General features: G+C 35.5%; 1 protein-coding gene across 1 annotated transcript in view; it reads left to right on the forward strand.

The window, feature by feature from the left end:
* Window positions 1-21,390, forward strand: part of TPR (translocated promoter region, nuclear basket protein) — a 73,511-nt gene that overhangs the window by 44,414 nt on the left and 7,707 nt on the right. The window contains exons 30-45 of the mRNA XM_079696515.1: window positions 1,288-1,418; window positions 2,840-3,050; window positions 4,503-4,646; window positions 5,013-5,211; window positions 6,184-6,389; window positions 6,596-6,657; window positions 7,341-7,549; window positions 8,637-8,909; window positions 9,755-9,903; window positions 10,778-10,861; window positions 14,173-14,370; window positions 15,199-15,330; window positions 15,541-15,631; window positions 18,173-18,357; window positions 19,570-19,638; window positions 19,750-19,844. Coding sequence (XP_079552641.1) covers window positions 1,288-1,418; window positions 2,840-3,050; window positions 4,503-4,646; window positions 5,013-5,211; window positions 6,184-6,389; window positions 6,596-6,657; window positions 7,341-7,549; window positions 8,637-8,909; window positions 9,755-9,903; window positions 10,778-10,861; window positions 14,173-14,370; window positions 15,199-15,330; window positions 15,541-15,631; window positions 18,173-18,357; window positions 19,570-19,638; window positions 19,750-19,844 — 2,438 coding nt within the window. The remainder of the gene's footprint in view (window positions 1-1,287; window positions 1,419-2,839; window positions 3,051-4,502; window positions 4,647-5,012; window positions 5,212-6,183; window positions 6,390-6,595; window positions 6,658-7,340; window positions 7,550-8,636; window positions 8,910-9,754; window positions 9,904-10,777; window positions 10,862-14,172; window positions 14,371-15,198; window positions 15,331-15,540; window positions 15,632-18,172; window positions 18,358-19,569; window positions 19,639-19,749; window positions 19,845-21,390) is intronic.

The raw sequence follows: 21,390 nt of genomic DNA on the forward strand, positions 1-21,390 counted from the left end.
AAAGAAGATGTGGCACATATATACAATGGAATATTACTCAGCCATATAAAGAAACGAAATTGATTTATTGGTAGTGAGGCAGATGGACCTAGAGTCTGTCATACAGAGTGAAGTAAGTCAGAAAGAGAAAAACAAATGCCGTATGCTAACACATATAAATGGTTCTGAAGAACCTAGGGGCAGGACAGAAATAAAGACGCAGACGTAGAGAATGGACTTGAGGAAATGAGGGGGAAGGGTAAGCTGGGACGAAGTGAGAGAGTGGCATTGACATATATACACTACTAAATGTAAAATCAGTAGCTAGTGGGAAGCAGCTGCATAGCACAGGGAGATCAGCTCGGTGCTTTGTGACCACCTAGAGGGGTGGGATAGGGAGGGTGGGAGGGAGATGCAAGAGGGAGGAGATATGGGGATGTATGTATATGTATAGCTGATTCACTTTGTTTTAAAGAAACTAACACACCATTGTAAAGCAATTATACTTCAATAAAGATGTTAAAAAAAAAAAAAGAAATGCTAGCTCTATATTCGAACAAAAGGTTGGGAATTGGCCTTACCACATACTAGTTACGTGATTTGTGAAAATGAGGACATTAATCTTTCTGAGCCAATTTTCCTTATTTGTGAAAATGAGAGCATAATACCCCTCTTCATGTTACAAAAATTAAACAAATGAAGCAGTTCACACAGCACCTAGCACCTGGAAAATGCTCTAGGGAACCACTCGTATCTGAAGAGGACTAGAATTTTAGAGTGCATTTATTCTTCTTTTTTTAATCAAGCAATCTGAAAAATCAAGAAAGGAGGATAATCTGCCCAAATCTAGATACATTCCTGTTAAATTATGATGCCTTCTTTCCTAGTTAATGGAATCAGTTATTTAGGATTATTTTCATATTTTTGTTTAGATTGTAATGCATTATGACATTTTTTTCCCTTGTATATGTCACTTTAATGAAATTAGGTATTTAATATTAATATAAAAAGCTTGTAGATTCTTTGGATCCCTTTTTTGGCTCCATTGTAACGATTCTGAAATGTTCCTTTGCAGCTATGAAAAATAATAGTGAATGACATTTATTTTATTTTCCCCTTCCATTTTGGCTAAACATCTTAGCTAAACAAAGGAACTAAAGCTTTGATCTTATTTTCTTGTAGTTTGGTGCTTGATCACAATGTATGCAAGTAGCAAATGTAAACACAGTTAGATACTCTGATATTTTATTATAGTACATTAGTTTCATGAAAACTATAAAACCATATTATGCATTTTTGCTGTTCTAGCATCTAGTGAGTCAACAGAAAGATCCAGATACAGAAGAATATCGGAAGCTCCTTTCTGAAAAGGAAGTGCATGCTAAGCGTATTCAACAATTGACTGAAGAAATTGGAAGACTTAAAGCTGAAATTGCAAGGTATATGAAAGAAACCTTAAGTTGTATACAATTCTTGAAATCTTAAATAAGTTTGTTTCTATTCTTTATGTGACCCCCTAAGTGCTTCCTGATTTTATAAAGAATGGAAAGTGCTGGAGCCCTTACATGTGGCTTTCCTTTTATTACTTTATAGAGCAAAGCAAGCAGTAATTTAGTTTTATGCCTTCATATATGCATTATTTCTCAATATTTATTACTTTTTTAAAAACTACATAGTTGGTATGAATCTAAAGCAAACTTTTAAAAATAGTCAAAATGACTTTTGCAAGTAGATTTTTCTTTTTTTTTTTGGTTAACATATATTCATGAATCTATTTTGAAAGTTTTTAATAAAGTTTTTAAATGAACTTATAGTGAAGTATTGCCTTTTGAAAATAAATGTAATATTAAAATTAATGTTTCTGGTTTACCTCTTTTAAGCTTCAATGTCCTTTGTCCCTGTCATAGCCCCTATTTATGTGATACTTGATAAGCTTACAAATTTTTGTCGTATTTATTCTCTTATTTTTTTCATAACAGTAGTCTGGCATTTTGAGTAGGAGAGATATTACTTAATTTTAAAGATGAGGAAGCTAAGATTCAGAAAGGTACCCAAGCTTATAAGGTTAATAGCAGTTAAACCCATGTTCTTAATTCAGGTCATCTGATTTCAAGTTCTGTTCATGATAAAAGTACAGGGTTTGGCAGACTATAATCCACAGGTCTTTTTTTTATACAGCTGGAAGCTAAGAATGATTTTTACATTTTTTAAGTGTAAAAAGGGAGAAAGAGGAACATGTAACAAACACTGTATGTGGCCTATAAAGCCTAATATACTTACTCAGCACACATTAGAGTGGAAAGAGTATAGATTTTGCTATCAGACAGATGTGAATTAAACTCTGTGTACCAGCGCAGAGTAAAAGTGTGCATGTTACTTGACCATTTGTAGCTCAGTTTTTCTCATCTCTAAAATGGGCATGTATGACATATAATAAGTAAATCAGATCTTTTTAAAGGACCACAGGTTCATAAGTTAAGGAATTATCTTTTGAAGTATGTGTATGGTTTTCTTAGAATTTTCTAAATAAAAAACAGACTAGGGCTTCCCTGGTGGCGCAGTGGTTGAGAGTCCGCCTGCCGATGCAGGGGACGCGGGTTCGTGCCCCGGTCTGGGAGGATCCCACGTGCCGCAGAGCGGCTGGGCCCGTGAGCCATGGCCGCTGAGCCTGTGCTCCGGAGCCTGTGCTCCGCAAGGGGAGAGGCCACAACAGTGAGAGGCCCGCCTACCGCAAAAGAAAAAAAAAAAAAAAAAAAACAGACTAAAGCAACATAATAAAAATATAACTTAAAGGATTTTAAAATTTGGAAGGTTCCAAATATTTATTAGTCTTTCTCCTTTACCCCATTTTTTTGCTTAGATCAAATGCATCTTTGACTAACAACCAGAACTTAATCCAGAGTCTAAAGGAAGATTTAAATAAAGTAAGAACTGAAAAGGAAAGCATCCAGAAGGACTTAGATGCCAAAATAATTGATATTCAAGAAAAAGTTAAAACTATTACTCAAGTCAAGAAAATTGGGCGTAGGTACAAGACTCAATATGAAGAACTTAAAGCACAACAAGATAAGGTATTTTGAAGCAGTTTTCTTTTTATATATTCTTCATATATATATTATCATTTTTTGATATACACAGTTTTGATCTACACAGTTTACACAGTTTTATGTATATATTTGGATATATGGGTGGATATATATTTGGATACATATATAAATATTTAGATGACTTACAAAAACCTTATTCATAATTTTTAATTATTGGTTTTTAGATTCTAAACAAGGGTAAGCTTATATGTGATATCTTTATTTGGTTTAAGATTTGCTCTGGGGGCTTCCCTGGTGGCGCAGTGGTTGGGAGTCCGCCTGCCAATGCAGGGGACACGGGTTCGAGCCCTGGTCCGGGAAGATCCCACATGCTGCAGAGCAGCTGGGCCCGTGCACCACAACTACTGAGCCTGTGCTCAAGGGCCCGTGCTCTGCAACAAGAGAGGCCACTATGATGAGAGGCCCGCGCACCGCAACGAAGAGTAGCCCCCACTCACCGCAAGGAAGCCCGCGCACAGCAACGAAGACCCAACACAGCCAAAAATAAATAAATAAATTAATTTAATTAAATTAAAAAAAAGATTTGCTCTTTAGTATGTCCCAGAATGAGCTATAAATTCATATAGAAATAGTAGTAAATGCTAGGTATTTTAATTCAGTTTCCCAATTTCAAATATTGCTCCTTTTCAGAACTATGTTCTTGTAACTCATTGCTGACTGAAATTGTGTATATCTAAAATACTAGTTCTTGGGCTTCCCTGGTGGCGCAGTGGTTGAGAGTCCGCCTGCCGATGCAGGGGATGCAGGTTCGTGCCCCAGTCCGGGAGGATCCCACGTGCCACGGAGTGGCTGGGCCCGTGAGCCGTGGCCGCTGAGCCTTGCCGTCCGGAGCCTGTGCTCCTCAAGGGGAGAGGCCACAACAGTGAGAGGCCCGCGTACCACAAAAAAAAAAAAAAAAAACTAGTTCTTTATAGTTTATCAGGTTTTGTTACAGTTTTAAATAAGTAGTCTGTGTTAACCACCTACCAAAAAGAATTTTTAAATCCTTGTTTTACTTTGGATCTGAATTTTGTTTTTAATTCCCAGTGGTAAAGAACTTGTATATTGACTTTATTGTGTATTTAGTATATTAGATGAAAAAACATATAAAGAAAAAATTTCAAAATTCTTGCCTCTCAGTTAACCATTGTTAGCACTTTAGTATGCTTTTGTTTACATATGAGTGATTTGTTTTTCCAAATAATTCTGTGTCAAATAATGCATCAGCATTTTGATTAGCTGGTTAATACCTAGTTGTATGGAAAGCCCTAACCTGTTTAATAGCTTACTTTTGGACATTAAAGTTGTTCGATAGATTTATTTATGAATACTCTTAAAAATAAATTTCTTTACATACTTACGATTATTTTCTTAGATGAATCTGCAGAATTATTGAATATAAATGTGCAAGTATATTATTACTCTTTGTCATCTTAGGTCATGGAGACCTCAGCTCAGTCTTCTGGAGACCATCAGGAACAGCATGTCTCAATCCAGGAAATGCAGGAGCTCAAAGAAACCCTTAACCAAGCTGAAACAAAGTCAAAATCACTCGAGAGTCAGGTGGAGAATCTGCAGAAGGTATGAGCAGAAGAGTAGTGGAAGGTGTTGAAGGAATTGTTTTCTTGTTGAAAAGCTAAAGGAATACAATGGAATTTTACTCAGTCATAAAAAGGAATTTTGAAAAAAAAATGTGTTAAACACTGATACTTTCTCTTATATGGAAAAGTATATATTTTATCCTTTTACTTTGAATGACTTATGTATGTAAATAATACCTAATCATCTTTAAGTGTTCACTTACTTGGTTTGACCACCATTTTATATTTATACTTCCATTTAACCTAAATAAGCAAATTAATAAGTTTTACATTTTAAGTCTGTAGGGCATACAGTTATATTGATTTCGTTGAATTACATGGTGCATACTTTGTCTTCCTTTAAAAGACATTATCTGAAAAAGAGATGGAAGCAAGAAATCTCCAGGAACAGACTGTGCAGCTTCAATCTGAACTTTCACGACTTCGTCAGGACCTTCAAGATAGAACCACACAGGAGGAACAGCTCCGACAGCAGATAACTGAAAAGGAAGAAAAAACAAGAAAGGCTATTGTAGCAGCAAAATCAAAAATTGCACATTTAGCTGGTAAGTTTCTGTATACTTTAAGATTTGAACTTGATAGTGAAAGTTGGTTACTTGATACAGGCTTAAAATTAAATAGAAAAGAAAAGTAAATACTGTAAAGTGATTTATGTGTATGTGCGTGTGTGCTTTAGATATTTAGGTTTATTTAATTAGACACAAATTACAGCAATTTTAATTTTCAAGTGATGAGGATGTCTGTAATTTATTTATGAAATCTTTATTAATTGTTAACTGGTAGTATATAGGGAGTACAGCCATCCTTCTGCTTTACTGTGTAACTATTACTACCTTTTGATGGTGATCCTTTGGGTCCACAGTATACTGTCCAGAAGCCCTCTGTAAATTCCTAGACAGCATCAGATCTTACCAGCCAAATGAGTTTTCTGTGCCTCACTTCACTGAGGGCCCCTTTAGCCCTTCAGGGAGAATATCATGTCAAATTTATGAGGAGCCCAGTGCTACAATGCTCAGGGCCTTACTGCACCTTGCTTACCAGTCTGCTAGTAGGTAAATAAAATGCCAAATCAGTTGAGTTTTATTATATGCAGCTTTTTAAATGATCTCTAAGATAGTGTCCCCGGCAACTTATTTCATAAAAGACGTTTCTTAATTATTCTTGAGTATATGCTGTAGGTTATATGAAATGAAAATTTTATAATTCCTAATATATTAAAATATTAAAGGTCATATGAAAGGGTTCCTGCTGACTAGTTTATGGTAGATCCTTTGTCTTTTTGAGATCTTAGGAAAAGTAAAATGTTTTATTTTGGAGTATATTTTATATTGGAGTAATAAAGCAAATACAGATAGTTTAGAACTTTACTTATTGAGATGTATATCAGAATTATTGTGGATGTTAAAGTTCAGGAATAGAATCTGATTTGACTTTTGAGTACTTATTATGCACATAAATGCATTTTATTTCCAGTGTTTGATTATGATTTTAATAGAATCATGTGGTTACTTCTTTAGGTGTAAAAGATCAGCTAACTAAAGAAAATGAGGAGCTTAAACAAAGGAATGGAGCCTTAGATCAGCAGAAAGATGAACTGGATGTTCGTATGACTGCTCTTAAGTCCCAGTATGAAGGTCGAATTAGTCGCTTGGAAAGAGAACTGAGGGAGCATCAAGAGAGACACCTTGAGCAGAGAGATGAGCCTCAAGAACCTACTAATAAGGTAATTAGCTAATTCGGTTTAAGTGACAAATCATTTTTGCCCTGTGCGTTTTACTTGAAGATGTCTGGTGATTTAGGAGCCTTTGTCAGACTGAATTTTGACTAAACCAGGTATTTAGAGAGAATTAACAAGTAAAATACTTTGATGGCATTGTTTAGTGGACTCTTGTGGGATAGGCACAGTAATCCATAGTTTTCTTTTTATAGGTCCCAGAACAGCAGAGACAGATCACGTTGAAAACAGCTCCAACTTCTGGTGAAAGAGGAATGTGAGTTTTGTTCTTTGACAGTCTGTTTGCAGTCTGTTCCCTGTTTTTCTTTTAAAATACAGGAAGCATCTAGTGATCTTTGGGGAGAAAAAATCTGTATTGTAAAAATATGTAAGTAAAGAGCCATTTATCCTGTGCAAAACTGCATCATGTAGTTGCTGAGATATTTTTTTCCAGAACTCTTGTTTTCAGTATACTTTCAGTCCTATCAGATAGGTAGAGCTTTGTGACAGAGAAAGTGTCTTTCATCTTTTAGTTTGTGATTGACTTCTAAGATAGGCTACTAATGTTCCCTGTGATGTTATATGATACAAGGATAAAAGGCTGAGCACAGTTGAATACTTTCTACATTGTCAGGATGCACCACTGCAGAACATTTCCTGCACAGTTTTTAATGCTTAAGTTCAAAACCTCTTCAATAAGAGTTTTGTAATATTTAGTGAACAAAAAATGTAGAACTATACTGAACTCTTTAATTTTTTTTCTAATCTGCCAAAAGTCTACCCAAAGCAGTGTTAGGAAAACAGAGTTAATAAGGTCTGAATGCATATTAAGGTCGTATTTATTAGACACTCACTTCAAGAAGCATATGTGCTTTGCTTTTGATAGAGTATATGTATTTTATAAGGCATATTTTTATAATTTTTTATGACTTATTATTCTTGCATTTTCCCCTCTGTAAGTGCCAGCACATCAGACCCACCAACAGCCAATATCAAGCCAACTCCTGTTGTGTCTACTCCAAGTAAAGTGACAGCTGCAGCTATGGCTGGGAATAAGTCAACACCCAGGGCTAGTATCCGCCCAATGGTTACACCTGCAACTGTTACAAATCCTACTACTACCCCAACAGCTACAGTGATGCCCACTACACAAGTGGAATCACAAGAAGGTAAGTAAAATAATAACAGGTCTGATTGAACTGTTTACTTAGATTTATTACAAGAAGATGACAGTAACTTCAAGGATAAATGAGGCTTCCACTAAAGCTAAAGTCAGACATCATGTAAAAGTTGGCATTTAATATTTTCAGGTGTATGCCTCCTGGGATACTTGTTAATGTAGCATATTTCCTCCCTCCTTTCCTTTTTGCTTTTTGTGTTTTGAAGCTAAAGAAGGAGAGAAATACACCCCTATAAGTATATGGCATGCTTTTCCAGGACCAAATTTTTTACCTCTACTAGCTAAGAAAGATGATATGAAATCCACTTTAGGAAACCATATTAAATCACTGGTTCGACCCAGACATCAACTTCTTCCCTGATAAACTGTCTGACCTTGTAATTGCTTTCTGCACTTTCTTCCCATGTCACTTTCTTACTCATTACAACAATTACAACCACATTTTATTCAGTTGAATACATGTTTTTTTATTCCGCTAGATTGAGCTCCTCAAGGGTAGGAATTTGTTTCTCATTGTTTAATCCCTTTCCCCAACCCCAAGATAGGTGTCAGTAAAAGTTACTAAATAAAATTTTCTTAGATTCTTGTCTTAACAAATGTTAGAATTCAGTAAATTAAGTGTTTAGAAATATATAACATGTATATATGCTATGAAAGGACAGAATATTTTATTTGAACTACATTCAGTAAAATAATTATGAGATATATTACCAATTAAACTTAACAGTCATTTTATATTAGTTGAAGACAAAATGATACTTAATAAAAACTTATAATTTGACTTTGAGTTTCTTAATATCATTTTATTTGGTCATCATTTCCATAGAATAATAGATGCAAAAACAGTTTATTTAATTCAGCCAACAATTTACTGCACACTCTATGTCTGTCACATAGGCAATACAAAAATGCATAATACATTACTTTTACCCTCAGTGTTTTTTGTCTAGTGAGTGGAAGAGGTATGTACATAAATAACTATGCAAAATGTCACCTATAAGAGAATAGGGAAGGACAATTACAGCTTTGGTAAAAATAGAAAACTTAATATATTAAATGTTTTAATTATTTTTCAGCCATGCAATCAGAAGGGCCTGTGGAACATGTTCCAGTTTTCGGAAGCACAAGTGGATCTGTTCGTTCTACTAGTCCTAATGTCCAGCCTTCTATCCCTCAACCCATTTTAACTGTTCAGCAACAAACACAGGCTACGGCTTTTGTGCAACCCACTCAACAAAGTCATCCTCAAATCGAGCCTACAAATCAAGAGCTATCCCCAAACATAGTGGAGGTGGTTCAGAGTTCACCAGTTGAGCGGCCTTCTACTTCCACAGCAGTGTTTGGCACTGGTAAGATTAATTTTAAAATGAGGTTAGAGTAGACCTGTGCATTTATAGTTTCTTGAGTATAATACATATCTTGAATGTTCTTTGTACCTACTTGTTTTCTACCAGGTATTAAAATGGATGGCGATATTCCTAACATCTTATTTTTATGTTTACTGCTGAATTCTATTTTAGGTCATGAAGATCTTTCTTCCTTTCCAGTTATTTTTTGACTAATTTTAAAGGTGATACAACCTGAAACTTATTTTATGTACAGTTGACCCTTGAACAGCACAGGTTTGAACTTCGTGGTCCACTTAAATGTGGATTTTTTTCAATAGTAAACACTACAGTACTGTACATCCTCAGTTGGTTGAATCTGCAGACACGAAGGAATGGCTGATATGGAGGGCCAGCACCCCTAACCCCTGAATTGTTCAAGGGTCAGCTGTAACTTAATACAAGTCCTGAGAACTAAAAGATATCTAGAAGAAGATCAAGTAAGAATTTTCAAGTCTAAACATACAAGGAAAATTTTTTTATCCAAGGAGTCCTGGGTTTTATAGATTATAAGATGGCCCTATATAAGCTTTGTGAGTAGCAATTCTATATCAGTACAGTCACGGTGAGTCAGATGTATTGTTGTAGAAGTTGATTGGCTTTATTAACCAAAGGTTAAGACCATTGATTCAGAGCGTAAATTGCTCTTTGTTTACACATAGATTAGCAGGAACAAATTATGTTGTTCTGTCCAAATTTTTACCGTGTTTTTTTTTAGTTAAATGACCAAGATATTTTTTAAGTTAACTTTGTCTAAATTGAGCGATTATCACGCTCTAATTCAAGATTTAAATTATGTAATTTCAAAGTTTCAGCTACCCCAAGTTCTTCTTTGCCGAAGCGTACACGTGAAGAGGAAGAAGATAGCACCATAGAAGCATCAGACCAGATCTCTGACGATACAGTGGAAATGCCTCTTCCAAAGAAGCTGAAAAGTGTTACACCTGTAGGAACTGAGGTGTGTAAAGATCTTTCTGTTTACTTTTACTTCTATCCATAGACCCAAGGTATTCTTTCAATTACAGCATTATTAAGAGAATGGACCTTTTGGGATCAAAATCCAGAAAACTCTCTTGTTGAACTTACTGTAAAATTTCCACTGAAAACCCAGGTATTGTTGCTGTTGCCAACACTGTTTTATATTCTTTTTTTTTTTTTTTTTTTTGCGTTACGCGGGCTTCTCACTGCTGTGGCCTCTCCCGTTGCGGAGCACAGGCTCCGGACGCGCAGGCTCAGCGGCCATGGCTCACAGGCCCAGCCGCTCCGCGGCATGTGGGATCTTCCCAGACCGGGGCACGAACCCGCGTCCCCTGCATCGGCAGGCGGACTCGCAACCACTGCGCCACCAGGGAAGCCCCTGTTTTATATTCTTTGAGTATGTTTAATTGAACTAGTTCCCATTTCAATTTTAAGAACACAGTTACAAAAACGTAGGATGAATTCCATTTCAATTTTTTTTTTAATTTAAAGAATAAGGAAGTTATAGTCTCATGGGAATTTTAAACTGGTACCTGCCATCTTTTTCTCTGATTGACCAAAATGGTATTCCTTTATTTTCTTTTGTTGAAGGTAAGTTGTAATGAATTGTTTTATTATCAAGCATTGAGACTACTAAATTAATTTCACTTGCATGTTCATAAACCTTATTTTGTATATACCAAAGAGGAATGTGATTGTTTATATTTTATAAGTAAATATAAGTGAACATTTCTGATGTACAGCTTCATAAAGTTACAGATTTGAGTTTTTTTTTTATTGGGAGAACTCACTGAACAGGTGATGCTTCATCTAGTGAACTGATATGGTTACCACACTTGTATGTCATGATTCAGGAAGAAGTTATGGCAGAAGAAAGTACTGATGGAGAGGTAGAGACTCAAGTATACAACCAAGATTCTCAAGATTCCATTGGAGAAGTAAGTAAAACATACTTAAAGTAAACAAATTATTGCTTTTAGTGAATGAAATGAGCTTTGACAAATTGAAATATTATTTGGACTTCTGTTTTCAATTTGCTGCTTTTATATTTAATGAAATATTGTTAGAATTACCAATGCAATTTCTGCTTTACTTCTAATTAGTATCCTGCCTTCTAAACTTTATTAAAGAAATGTTTTTGTTTATAGTTAGCACAGATTTTCCAAGCTAAGGTTGTCATGAGTAAAGATTACCCACTCTATTTTATTTGGAAGGATGGGCTGGTTGAGTCTTGAGTTAATCCATAAGTGCCCCACTTGGTATCCTTTGTTGCTCCCCTCTATTGCTTCCCTTACTGAATTAAAATAATCTGTGAAAGGAAACGCATTTGCATACCTCTTCATCTTTTGAACTCTCATTGAGGCTTCTCCAGAGGCAGCCTAACTAATGGGAATGCATAGACTCTGAAATTACAAAGCTCTGGCTTCTGTTCCTAACTCCCACTTAGAAGCTGTGTGACTGTAAGCAAGACATTAATTCTCTCTAAGCCTCAATTTTTTCATAAGATAACATAATTTTTAGTTTTGTAGAGTACCTAAAATAGTACCTGCCACATATTAGGCACTCAAATTATTACTTCTCTTCCATTCCTCCGCCCTACAAATTGAGAGTTCATAATTTATAGTAATTCATATTTATAGTAATATTATAATATTAGTTAACACAACTCATGCCAAGTGTGGTTCTGAAGTATTTGCATTTATTAACTGATTTAATCCTCATAAGAAATCTTGCAACAACCCTGTTTTACAGGTGAAGAAACCAATACCCAGCTAAGTCATGCACCCAGGTTTTCATAACATTGGAGCTAGGATTTGAACTCAGGCTGTCTGGTTTCCATTTGTCTTGTTAAGCTTGAAACAGTACTTTCTGTCTGGATAAATTTTTAGGATCATTTTATTCTAAAATTATTTTATCTGTATAAAATAAAGGAATTGGGCTTCCCTGGTGGTGCAGTGGTTGAGAGTCCGCCTGCCGATTCAGGGCACAACGGGTTCGTGCCCCGGTCTGGGAGGATCCCACATGCCGCGGAGTGGCTGGGCCCGTGAGCCATGGCCGCTGAGCCTGCGCGTCCGGAGCCTGTGCTCTGCAATGGGAGAGGCCACGACAGTGAGAGGCCCGCGTATCGCAAAAATATAAATAAGTAAAAAATAAATAAATAAAGGAATTGTTTCAGGCTAATCATAAGTAACCATAGATTGCAAGTAAATTTTAGTTTCTTAGATGCATTAATTTTGTAAGTTAATTTTTTCAGTTTTCCTTGGCTAAGAACAGAAAACTATACTTCCAAGATGAATATGTAATACTCTAAATGACATCGATTTTGTGTATATTTCAGAGCGGGTCATACCTGAAAAGCATAACAACAATTTTGAAATAAGATGTGAATTTCTACGTTATTGCCAGACTTGGTTAAATTATACTGAAATCTTTTGTGCAAAGCTTTTTCTTGAGATTGGCAAAATTGTCTGTGACTCAAAAGTGCCTTTGGGCTTTCCATTTTGTCTTCTAGCACTGTCTACTTAGTGTGTGAAAGTGTAACAGTTCATTTTTCTAATTTTCTGACAATGAAGCAGGTGTTCTAAGTGTTGCTTTTCTTGAAATAAGCATGTTAGTTTGTTAAACGTTTTTAATTCTACCATGACTTACTCATATTTTCCATTACAGTAAACATCTTTATGAATGATTTAGTTCATAAGACATTGTTTCTGGCTTGTATAAAACAGATTTTGGAATTCCCTGGCAGTCCAGTGGTTAGGGCTCCTCGCTCCCACTGCAGGGGGCGTAGGTTTGATCCCTGGTCACAGAACTAAGATACCACATGCTGCGTGGCATGGCCAAAAAAACCCAGATTTTGCTGAGTGCTGAACTAAAATAAAAAGTAAATGTTTGGGCTTCCCTCGTGGCGCAGTGGTTGGGAGTCCGCCTGCCGATGCAGGGGACACGGGTTCCTGCCCCGGTCTGGGAGGATCCCACATGCCGTGGAGCGGCTGGGCCCGTGAGCCATGGCCGCTGGGCCTGCGCGTCTGGAGCCTGTGCTCCGCAGCGGAAGGGGCCACAGCAGTGAGAAGCCCGCGTACCGCAAAAAAAAAAAAAAGTAAATGTTTAACTTTTTATAGTAAATATCAAAAAATAAAGTTAAATTGCAGTTTATTTCAGTAGCTAAAAAATGGAATTGTGAGGAAATAGATTGAGGGAAGAATTATTTTTACGTCTGGTATATCTTTAATGCAGTTTAAAGGCATAAGATAGAGTTTTGAGGGGGGAGAAGTATTTTTGTAAAAAGACAGTTATAATAGTTTGTTTTATTTAGTGTGTTTTACATAGTATTTCTGATTTGGGGAAAATTTTTTGTCTTTTTTAAAATTACATGTTGGAGTTCCATGGATAGTCTTTTTTCTGCCTTTGGTCCGCACTGTTAACTAACCATGTTGGCTGTTGAGTGCTTGAAATATGGCTAGTCCAAACTGACATGTTCTTAAGTGTGAAATATACATTGGATTTTGAAGACTTATTACAAATTTTAAAATGTAGGATTAATAATTTTTATATAGGTTACATGTTGAAATAATTTTTGGCTACATTAAGATTATTGTTTAAATTGATCTCACCTGCTTTTTTTTTTTTTTTATGTGACTGTTAAAAAATTTTAAATTCCATATGGGAAATGTATTGTGGCTCACATTATACTTCCGATGGACAACACTCATCTACAGTACCACACTGGTAGATTTGACACATATATACCTGTGTGTCTACATAAAGTATTTTCTCTCTTTTTTATTGGAATATTACCCAGTGGGATTTATAATAATTTTTCTATAGGAAGACTGTAAAGAAACTCAAAGCATTTATTTTAAATTAATTCTGCTTTCAAAACCGGTTTTTTTTGTTGTTGTTGTTGTTGTTGTTTTGTGGTATGTGGGCCTCTCAGTGTTGTGGCCTCTCCGGTTGCGGAGCACAGGGTCCGGACACGCAGGCTCAGCGGCCATGGCTCAGGGGCCTAGCCGCTCCGCGGCATGTGGGATCTTCCCGGACCAGGGCACAAACCCGTGTCCCCTGCATCGGCAGGCAGACTCTCAACCACTGCGCCACCAGGGAAGCCCTCAAAACCATATTTTTAAAAATAAAATTCTGGTAGTCCATAAGTATTCTTTAGCCTTTACTTATATCTACAGTATGTCACTGATAGTTTTAAGTATACTTGACTTTATTTATTTGTTTATTCATTTATCTTTTGCTTTTAAAGGGAGTCACCCAGGGCGATTATACACCAATGGAAGACAGTGAAGAAACCTCTCAGTCTCTACAAATAGACCTTGGACCTCTTCAATCAGATCAGCAAACAATATCATCACAAGATGGTCAAGGCAAAGGAGATGATGTCATTGTAATTGACAGTGATGATGAAGAGGAGGATGATGATGAAAATGATGGGGAACATGAGGTAAATTTGGATTTGAAATCATGTATTGTTTTAAACTGCTGGATGAAATGCTGAAATCCTTGGGAATACTAATGCATCAACCAGTAAATTCTGATTCCCCATCACTTTAAATAGATTATTATGCTTTTCTTTTATCCTGATTAGTTATGAACTTAACATTTTGCATAGAGCAAGTGATGGAAAATCTCATTTTTTTTAATGATTACTGAGTCCTTTAGGATTTGTTAAATTTGTTAGATTAATTAAACTTAATCTTAAATCTCACTGGTAAGTGACTATAGACTTAATTGTAAGCACTGTGGTTTCTGGAAATAAAAGGGTTTTTTTCCTTGTGGAGCCCTTATAGTTCTTTTCAAAAGAAATTGAGGTGTCATGATAATTAAAACATATTCTAAGTGAAACTTTGCATTTTATTTTGGGAGTTAATCCTATATTGACAGCTTCTCATTTTTAGATTCTTTTATTAATCAATGTTTTTTAAAAGCTTATAGCATAGTATCATTTCACCATTTTCTTATTCAATGCCACATTTTAAATTTAGAATTAAAGTGGACCACTTGATATTCTGTGGACATCTGGGAGCTTTAATCTTTGAATTGATCTCATACGAATAGTTAGAATTCAGAGTTGATTATTACTGTACTAATTCCAGTAAGCTTCACAGTTTTGATTCTTGCTGCCACTGAAGTAATCCCCTATAACTCTCAGGACAACTCCTGTATCCTGGTCAGTAATGAGTCACTTAAATTTCTAACCATGGTGTCAAGATATGCAGAACATGTGTACCATGTCCTAGATCTTTATTTATACTTGGGGATTTTTTACTAGGATTATGAAGAAGATGAAGAAGAAGACGATGATGATGAAGATGACACAGGGATGGGAGACGAAGGTGAAGATAGTAATGAAGGCACTGGTAGTGCAGATGGCAACGATGGGTATGAAGCTGATGATGCTGAGGTAACTGGCTGGAATTTTGACCATCAGTTTTCTTCAAGAACTTGCTTAGTATTGTTTTTCAAGAATATAAAAAGGCTTGTATTCTCAGAACACTACAGCTTTTCTTATCTTTGGGTTTTTGTTTGTTTCTACTGTGGTTTTGTTTGGTTAATTATTTTTTAAGGTAACTACTTGATTTATTTGCACTTAGCTTTCATATTTTGTTTTTAGGGTGGTGATGGGACTGATCCAGGTACAGAAACAGAAGAAAGTATGGGTGGAGGTGAAAGTAGTCAGAGAGCAGCTGATTCTCAAAACAGTGGTGAGATTTGGTTTTGTTTTTCTTTTGTTATGTTTTGTTTTGTTTTTTTAGTCTCTTTTTAATTGAACACTTTTAATATTTTAACCTGATGTTTTCTAAATTAGGACTGCACTTAATTATCACATAGGTAATAAAACTTGGTTAGTAAACTGGCAAGCAAAAGATTGGCTCTTGTTCTTGCTTTGTCTTTATTATTCTCATAAAGTCTACTATGTTTATATCTAAAATGTAGTCATTATACTATTTTTTCTACCTCATTGGTCGCTGTAAGATTCAAAAATTTTAAATCTATAAAGCATTATAAATGCCATGTGTTGCTGCTGCTCTTAAGTGGAAAATTAAGTCAGGGACTTCTAATAGTAATGGCGGTTCACAACCAGAAGAGGTCAGTCTAATCAGGCTACATGTTTCAAGATTTGTGGGTATCGGAGTTTTGCAGAGTTGTCCAGTTTTCCAATGAATAAAAGATTTTTTCATCAATATAGCATACCTTTTGTTAATTCTTGAAAGGATGAGTCCTGGAGGTCAGCTGAACTGTTATAGGCAGTAAAGAATTATGGAATTCATAGAAAATAATTTTATTTTAGAATTGTTTTAAAATGTTTTTTAGAGAATTGGTGATCATCTAGTATGCCATTCTGGTTTTAACAAATACTGAGCCAGAATCATTAATAATAATATAATAAAAACTTTATATATGTAGACTAGTGGGAAAACAGTATATCTGAGTTTCTGTGTAGGCCTGTATATTTAAAAGTGCAAATTGTATGCTCATTTGAATTAAAGAAAGCAAAGGCAGGCAATCTTTTCAACTTTTAATTGTTTAAGAGAAAAATAAACTAATGAATACTGAACCATATAATGAAGGTAGTGTTGCTTTTTAAGGGAGATGAGCTAAGGAGAGAGATTAATTATAATAATTTACATTTTCTAAAATATTTTATGGATTTAAGAAACACCTTTTTTGTGTCACATAATTGGGTTATAGAGGGAAATTTTTTACTTCTTTAGGTAATATCACTAAAAGCTAAGTCTTGTGAGGGTGGGTGTTCATAGCCATTTTTCCTAGATACAAAACATATAACAGATGCTCAGTGAATACTTGGAGACTTTCTTTTCTTTTTTACAGTCAAGCAAAAATATGCCTAGTAGTCTAGATAATTTTAAGTTAGTGGATGGATTTGGTACATTGCTAGTAATTACAAAATAAGTGCTTTTCCTTAGCAACTATACTTGTACTGAATTATTTAATTCTTACAATAAGCCTGTCAGATTCAGGTACCAGTGAAGAATCTGAGAAGCAGAAGCAAAGTGATATAACCAAGATCACATAGCTATTAATTGTTAGAGCTGGCTATTTACAATAGCCAGGACATGGAAGCAACCTAAGTGTCCATCAACAGATGAATGGATAAAGAAGATGTGGCACATACATACAATGGAACATTACTCAGCCATAAAAAGAAACGAAATTGAGTTATTTGTAGTGAGGTGGATGGACCTAGAGTCTATCATACAGAGTGAAGCAAGTCAGAAAGAGAAAAACAAATACCGTATGCTAACACATATATATGGAATTAAAAAAAAAAAAAAAGGTCATGAAGAACCTAGGGGCAAGATGGGAATAAAGACTAAGACCTACTAGAGAATGGACTTGAGGACACAGGGAGGGGGAAGGGTAAGCTGGGACAAAGTGAGAGAGTGGCATGGAGTTATATATACTACCAAATGTAAAATAGATAGCTAGTGGGAAGCAGTCGCATAGCACAGGGAGATCAGCTCGGTGCTTTGTGACCAGCTAGAAGGGTGGGATAGGGAAGGTGGGAGGGAGGGAGATGCAAGAGGGAAAAGATGTGGGGATATATGTATATGTGTAGCTGATTCACTTTGTTATAAAGCAGAAACTAACACACCATTGTAAAGCAATTATACTCCAATAAAAACCTTTAAAAAAAAAAAAAGTGTTAGAGCTGGAATCTGATTCTAGACCTCAGACTTTTAAACTACTAAATTGTTATCGTATTCAACTTTTCACTTTTGTTGTTTTACTTTGTATGTAGAAGACCTAGACATCTGAAGGGCCATTGAAATTCAAAATTTAGGAAAACCAGAATATGAAAGTTATTGTAAGGCTTTTTACCAATCTCCTTCACCCTGTTTGAGTGTAATACTAATAACTGTAGTGGTCTGATCTTCAGATAATTTGCCTATTTTAATAATATGAGCCAAAATGTATTAAATGTTTATTTTATCATGTGTTAAGCTAGGTGCTTTATGTCCATTTTTTGATATCTTCAGAAAAATGTTTCTTGTTCATTACATTGTTGTTCCATTAACCAACCAAATAAATAGAAGGGAGTTGCTAAGGCCATACCACTGTTAACTGCACACCCAATATCTCTGGGTCTACCACACCTCACTACTTTTTTTCTGAAAATATTAGGTGAACATTCCTAGTGGTAAGATTTATACTTCTAGGGATTGTCCAGGTTACTTTGTGGTAAACATAATAGTTCAAAATAAGCTTCTCTCTTCCTATAGGTGAAGGAAATACTGGTACTGCAGAGTCCTCTTTTTCCCAGGAGATTTCTAGAGAACAACAGCCATCATCAGCATCTGAAAGACAGACCCCTCGAGCACCTCAGTCACCAAGACGCCCACCACACCCACTTCCCCCAAGACTGACCATTCATGCTCCACCTCAAGAGTTAGGACCACCAGTTCAGGTATTAAAAATACTAGTCATTCTGAAAATTTTACTTGAAAAAATGTTGGGTTTTTTTCTCCCTTTCTTTCCATTAGCAATTACTTTGTTTTTCCCCAGAAATTCAGTGAACTTTCTAATGTTTGGTATATTTTTGTAAAATTTTTGAGCTGAAACTAATCTCTGAATTCTTTTCCCTGAAATATGGCAGTAATTTACTTCACAGAGGAAGTGAACTTTGGAAAGGCAAGGCTTATTAAAGTTGTGTATAAAGTGAGATGATTATATTCATAGAAAATAAAAGTCTCCTCGCTGTTTTTACAGGTTAAAGAAAATTTTCTTGGATTTTAATTAAAATAAAATGTATTTCAGCAGCTGACCACCATTTGTTTTGAAGGTTTCTTTCTCTAAGGTGCACGTTTTTTTTTTTTTTAAAAAGGAAATTTCTGTTCTACTTAACAGAACTTCTTTTCCTCTTATTTTTATGCAATCACATATATTAATATCCACTTTTAAAGTTCATGAAAGTGTGCATAACCCTTTCCATGTAACACTCTTTGTAGTAGGATTAGACATCTCTTATCAGAAGCTCTTGAAGAAATAGCAGGAAAAGTACAAAGGCTCTATTAATCATGTAGCTTGAGTCTTACTCTGTAGTGTACTAAACACTGTCAAGTGTAGATTCTACTAAAATACCACTGATGAAGATAACCTCATCTTCTGAAAATATAAAGTCTTACAGGATTGTTTATGGATCCTGCAAAATATGCCAATTCTATCAATTTAGAATTGTCTAAATTGGGAAACAGTTTACAAGTAGTCAGTACTGCTGTTTGAACTCCAAAGGATAATTAAACTTTAAGATCAAAGGATACTTACTAACACTTAAATTAAGGAGATAGGAACTAAGTTAGATAGGAACGTACAAATAAGATAGGATCAGTTTGGTTTTACATATTGGTTAATATTATCTACTGGCTAATAAAATATTTGTCTATTGGTTAATATTCTGGTCTATATAATTAAAAACATGTCGTTGTTTACAAAATGGATTTCTTTAGTACTGGTACAAGATGAGTAGCAGTTTTTCCTAAGAAAAATCCCAGTGATTACATTATCTGCTAACATTTCAGTTATTTTATTACCAGCGTATAATAAGCCATATCTATTAATATTTGGTGTTTCTTTCATTGCCTAATTTCTTAAAACAAATGAAATTCCTTTCTTGACACAGAGAATCCAGATGACCCGGAGGCAGTCTGTAGGACGTGGGCTTCAGTTGACTCCAGGAATAGGTGGCATGGTAAGTACCTACCTGTCGTGTAAAAGTGATTAATTTGTTCAGCAGTTATTTGTGTAGTCCATACGTATGCTCCTATCATGCCTGTTTAGTACTTGTTTTCTGTCTTTTTAGCAGCAGCATTTTTTTGATGATGAAGATAGAACGGTTCCAAGTACCCCAACTCTTGTTGTGCCACATCGTACTGATGGATTTGCTGAAGCAATTCAGTAAGTCAGCGAGAGGGAAACATACTTTGTGACTAATCAAATTCTTCTGTTTCCCTGTTAACTTGATTGCATTTGATTGATTCATTATTTGTTAAGTCCTATGCTATGTACTAAGCAGTTGAGGGTAGGAGGGTTGAGGGTGTAGTGTTGGGGAAGATCACATAGAGGTGAATGAAGTACAGTTGCTTCCCTCAGGAGTTTGAAATTTAAAGGCAGTATAACAATGGTTAAGAGCATGGACTTTAGAGTTAGAATGTCTGGGTTGGAACCTAGTTGTACTGCTTACTAGCTATGTCAAGTTGCTGGGTTCTCTGTTCCTGAGTATCTTCATTTTATTAATGAGAATAATAATACAATAGTTCTTACCTCATAAGTTGTGAGAATTAAATGAATTTATATTAACATGTTTATAATATCACCAGGCACATAATAAATGCTTTACAGATGTTGGTGAAGGTATTGGTAATTACAGTGATCATGATGGAAAATATTGTTGTGAAAGCTAAGTATATGCACAACTAACAATAACCTAAACAATCTAGGAGAATAGAGGCATAAGCAATAGGCTTTGTTTATATAAACAAGGGAGTGATTTATTCTAACAGTTAGGGGGAGAGAATCTGAGAGGACTTAATGGGGACAACATTAAATTGAGTCTTGGAAAAAAACACCTAAAACTTACTGAGCATTCCCATGAATCAGTTTATTTAATCTTCGTAACTATGAGGATAGATACTATTATTTCATTTACAGATAAGGAAGCACAGAGATGCTAACAAATTTTCCAGAGGTCAGACAGCTAGGAAGTGACAGTTTTTTTATTTCAAACCAGTCTGGCTCTAAAACCTATTTTAACGCTTGTGCTATACCACTCCTTTTAAAGAACAAAAAGGCTTTCCACGTGGAAGTGCACATGTTTAATTGTGGCTGAAGTATCAGTTGCATGACAGGATGTACCTGAAGAATAGAATAAAAATGTTTCTACAAACTTGGGGAATGATTGATTTTTTCTGTAGTATGTGGTAACGTATGGCCATCAGAATCAGTTTTAAACTTGCTCAGTTAACCACAACTCACCTCAGCTAACACAGTTTTACAAGCCAACTGATCAGTGTCAGCCCCACCCTTCCAAAAGTCAGCCAGTCAGAAACAGACTTACTCCTAAAGAACTGCTGAGTGCCAGCCAATCAGCAGCATTCTCACATAGCTCAGAAGAATTTAAGGTCCTTCTAATAGAAGAATAACTTATGGAGACAGTTTTTAAAATTCACCTGAAAGAGACTGTCCTTAACTAAAGCAGTAGTGTGAAACAGAAAAGAAAATAGATTCAAGAGTTACTACTGAGGTAGAATCCATAAACGTCAGTAGCTGACTAGCCAAGAAAGGTTAGGGTAAGGAGTGGGCAAAGAGTGAGATAATGCTATTTTATATCCTGGATTATGGGCAGAAAGATGGATGGTAGTGTTATTAGGGCAGCGAGAAAACAAATTTCTAGCCATCTAATATTAAAGCTTTTTTCTAGACCTTGGGAGCCACCTAGTGAATT

This window comes from Hyperoodon ampullatus (genome assembly GCF_949752795.1).
Source record: "Hyperoodon ampullatus genome assembly, chromosome: 2".
Classification (NCBI taxonomy): Eukaryota; Metazoa; Chordata; class Mammalia; order Artiodactyla; family Ziphiidae; genus Hyperoodon; species Hyperoodon ampullatus.